The 2605-nt window shown below is 43.6% G+C and overlaps 1 protein-coding gene across 1 annotated transcript; it reads left to right on the top strand.

The window, feature by feature from the left end:
• The first annotated feature begins 957 nt into the window (after nt 1-957).
• Smp_161390 (hypothetical protein) lies at nt 958-1511 on the top strand. The gene has a single exon (XM_018794767.1). It carries the CDS (start codon nt 1157-1159, stop codon nt 1475-1477), a length of 321 nt encoding a protein of 106 aa, XP_018649146.1. The 5' UTR covers nt 958-1156; the 3' UTR covers nt 1478-1511.
• The last annotated feature ends 1094 nt before the right edge of the window (nt 1512-2605 follow it).

Raw genomic sequence — 2605 nt, 5'->3', positions numbered from 1 at the left:
GACGGCATTTGGACGGTTTTACTTTTAGGTTGTGTTGTTGAAGGCGATGGAGAACTGCTTTCAGATTAGCATTATGTTGCTCGGGTGTGCTACCATACACAATAATGTCATCGAGATAAATCAAACATTTATGAGGTACTATATCTTGTAAAACTGTTTGCATTAATCTTTGGAAGGTAGCTGGGGCATTCGTTAGACCGAAAGGCATTACTTGGAATTCGTACAACCCATTGGGCACTACAAATGCGGTTTTCTTTCTATCTTGTGGTCTGACTTCCACTTGCCAGTACCCTGATGCTAGGTCTAACGTTGAAAACCAACATGCGCCACTCAAAGCGTCTAATATAGCATCGATTCTCGGAAGAGGAAAAGAGTCACGCTTAGTTATAGCGTTAAGGCGTCGATAGTCTATGCAGAGACGCAAAGAGGAATCTTTCTTTTTAACCAGGACGATAGGTGATGCCCAGGGGGATGATGACGGTACTATAATATTCTTGTCAAGCATATCCTTTATCATCGTATCCAGTTGTGGTTGATAGTGTACTGGCACTCTACGAGGCGGTTGCCTAAGTGGTCTGTGGTCCCCCGTGCAAATGGTGTGTTGCACCGTACTCGTGCGATTGCCGGAAATACTCTCTTCGAATACCGAACTAAACTGTTGAAGCACGGCAATCGTTGCATGTCGATCTTTCTCTTTTAGTGTTCGGTTGTCGTTTACTTGTCGCACCAGGTCTGAGATTCCCACATATGACACAACTTTAAATGGCGTGTTAGTATGGTGCAAGCGTATTTTAGTCTCTCCAAATTTAGCTTCCAAGCTGTCCATAAATATACAAGCTTTATGTTCTAACATGAAGTCGACTCCGAGTATCATATCCCAAGTCAAAGTCGGGCAAACTAAAAACCCATGACGGAACGAATGTCTATCTATCATTAGGTCCAACCATACCTTAGAGTTCACTTTCAATGGGTCTCCGCTAGCTGTGAGTAATGTGGATGGGTGTCGCGTCTGTTAGACTTTACGATTAAGCCTTCCTAAAAACTCGCTCTTAATTAGGGATACTGACGCTCCGGTGTCTAATAAAACTTCGATATCGATACCCTGTACTCTAGCCTTAATGGTGATGGGACGCACATGGTTAGCATAAGAAGATAAATGGAAAATGTACGGCTTACTTGTGTTACCAAAACGATTATGACCACATTTCTTTGCGTTTTTGCCAAACCTTCGACAGTACGGGCATTCGGATTGACGACCATGATAACTATTCGTTGGTCTCCACTTCTTCTCAGTGGGATTGAACTGTCTTCGACTGCTGTTCCAGTGGGAAGACCGGGTAACGTTAGATATGCGTTGAGGGTTCAGTGGGCGACTCGCTTTTGTGGGCTGCATTACTGCCATCGCAGTTGGCTGGTGCATGTCAAGTGGGCTTTTAAGCTGCTCGGCTGCCATGAACCGGAATGTAACTCTTTTTAAGGAATTTATGTCTGTTGGAGGGTTTAGTAGGCAGTGTTCCTTCAAGGAACTGGATAGTAACCCTTCCACGAACCGAGACTTGATCAATTCATCTCTTCCAGTGGCATCAAGACAAGGAAACGCTTGCACAGCCATCTGTTGCAAAGAATTAAAATAATCCATTGGATTCTCGCCGGGTGTTTGATGTCGTGACAAAAATCGGATGGCTGCTTGTTGGGGATCCACCGGCGTCGAAAAACAATCATCGAGAATCTTCCAGTTCTGAGCGAGAGTATTGTCCGCCGCAAACCCGTTAACTATAGCTCTTTTGGTAGCTTCGTCACTGAGGTAGGACACCAGATAATCGAATTGTTCCGAAGCTGGAACTTTACGAAGATATGCTACAACTTTGAACTTCCACACTGTATAGTCTGACGAGTTTTCCAGGAGTGGCGGTTGACGGGGAGCTGAGCCAGTAGTTGGCTTGACTGGAATCACCGGCGGTTCGTTCAGGTTTTCATCGCGTTTTTTAGTGAACACCTCCATCACCACTTGTAACACGTGGAATCAGCAGTTATAGAACAGCAGTACAGATCTGAAAAACAGCACAGCACACAATGTTAAACGAGGACTTCACACCAAGAGAGAACACAGTGGGAATCACAAGCCTCTTTATTTCAAAATCAAAAAGCGCGGTGCGGGAGGGTACAGCGGGAAGAGTCAGTTTACAAAGTAGTCTTATGAGTCATCCTGTAAGGTTAGTGTACATAGGGCTTGTTCTTCTTCCTCCAAAGAGTTTATGTTTAGTCGCCCTGCAACAGAAAGAAAATAGAATGCATTAGTATATCATACATAGCAATTTCAACTCCGTTACACAAGCTCGAACCAAACCAGGCGGTATATGGAATAAGAAGTGAAACGGATACAGTTAAACAAATACAGTAAAACAATCTCTGGTACAATTGGTTACAATAATAATAATCGTTTCTGTTATTCCAATCGTGTTCTTATCGAGACTGGTCGGTCACTACAAGTGTTTGAGTCATGTAAAAGAACAGTATCCCCTTTAATTTTTACTAACTGTCTTCTGATTGGCTAGTATTTCTCAAGCTCATTTAAGATTCGTTCAAAGGGGGATGACGCCACTAG

The sequence above is a fragment of the Schistosoma mansoni genome, chromosome 1, assembly GCF_000237925.1.
Source record: "Schistosoma mansoni strain Puerto Rico chromosome 1, complete genome".
In the NCBI taxonomy this organism is placed as follows: domain Eukaryota; kingdom Metazoa; phylum Platyhelminthes; class Trematoda; order Strigeidida; family Schistosomatidae; genus Schistosoma; species Schistosoma mansoni.
The sequence above is the reverse complement of the archived record's forward strand: the minus strand, read 5'-3'. Positions and strand labels throughout refer to the sequence as shown.

Excerpts from the sequence above, each read along its gene's own strand:
- Smp_161390 (XM_018794767.1), top strand. The coding sequence starts at position 1,157 with ATGGAAAATGTACGGCTTACTTGTGTTACCAAAACGATTATGACCACA.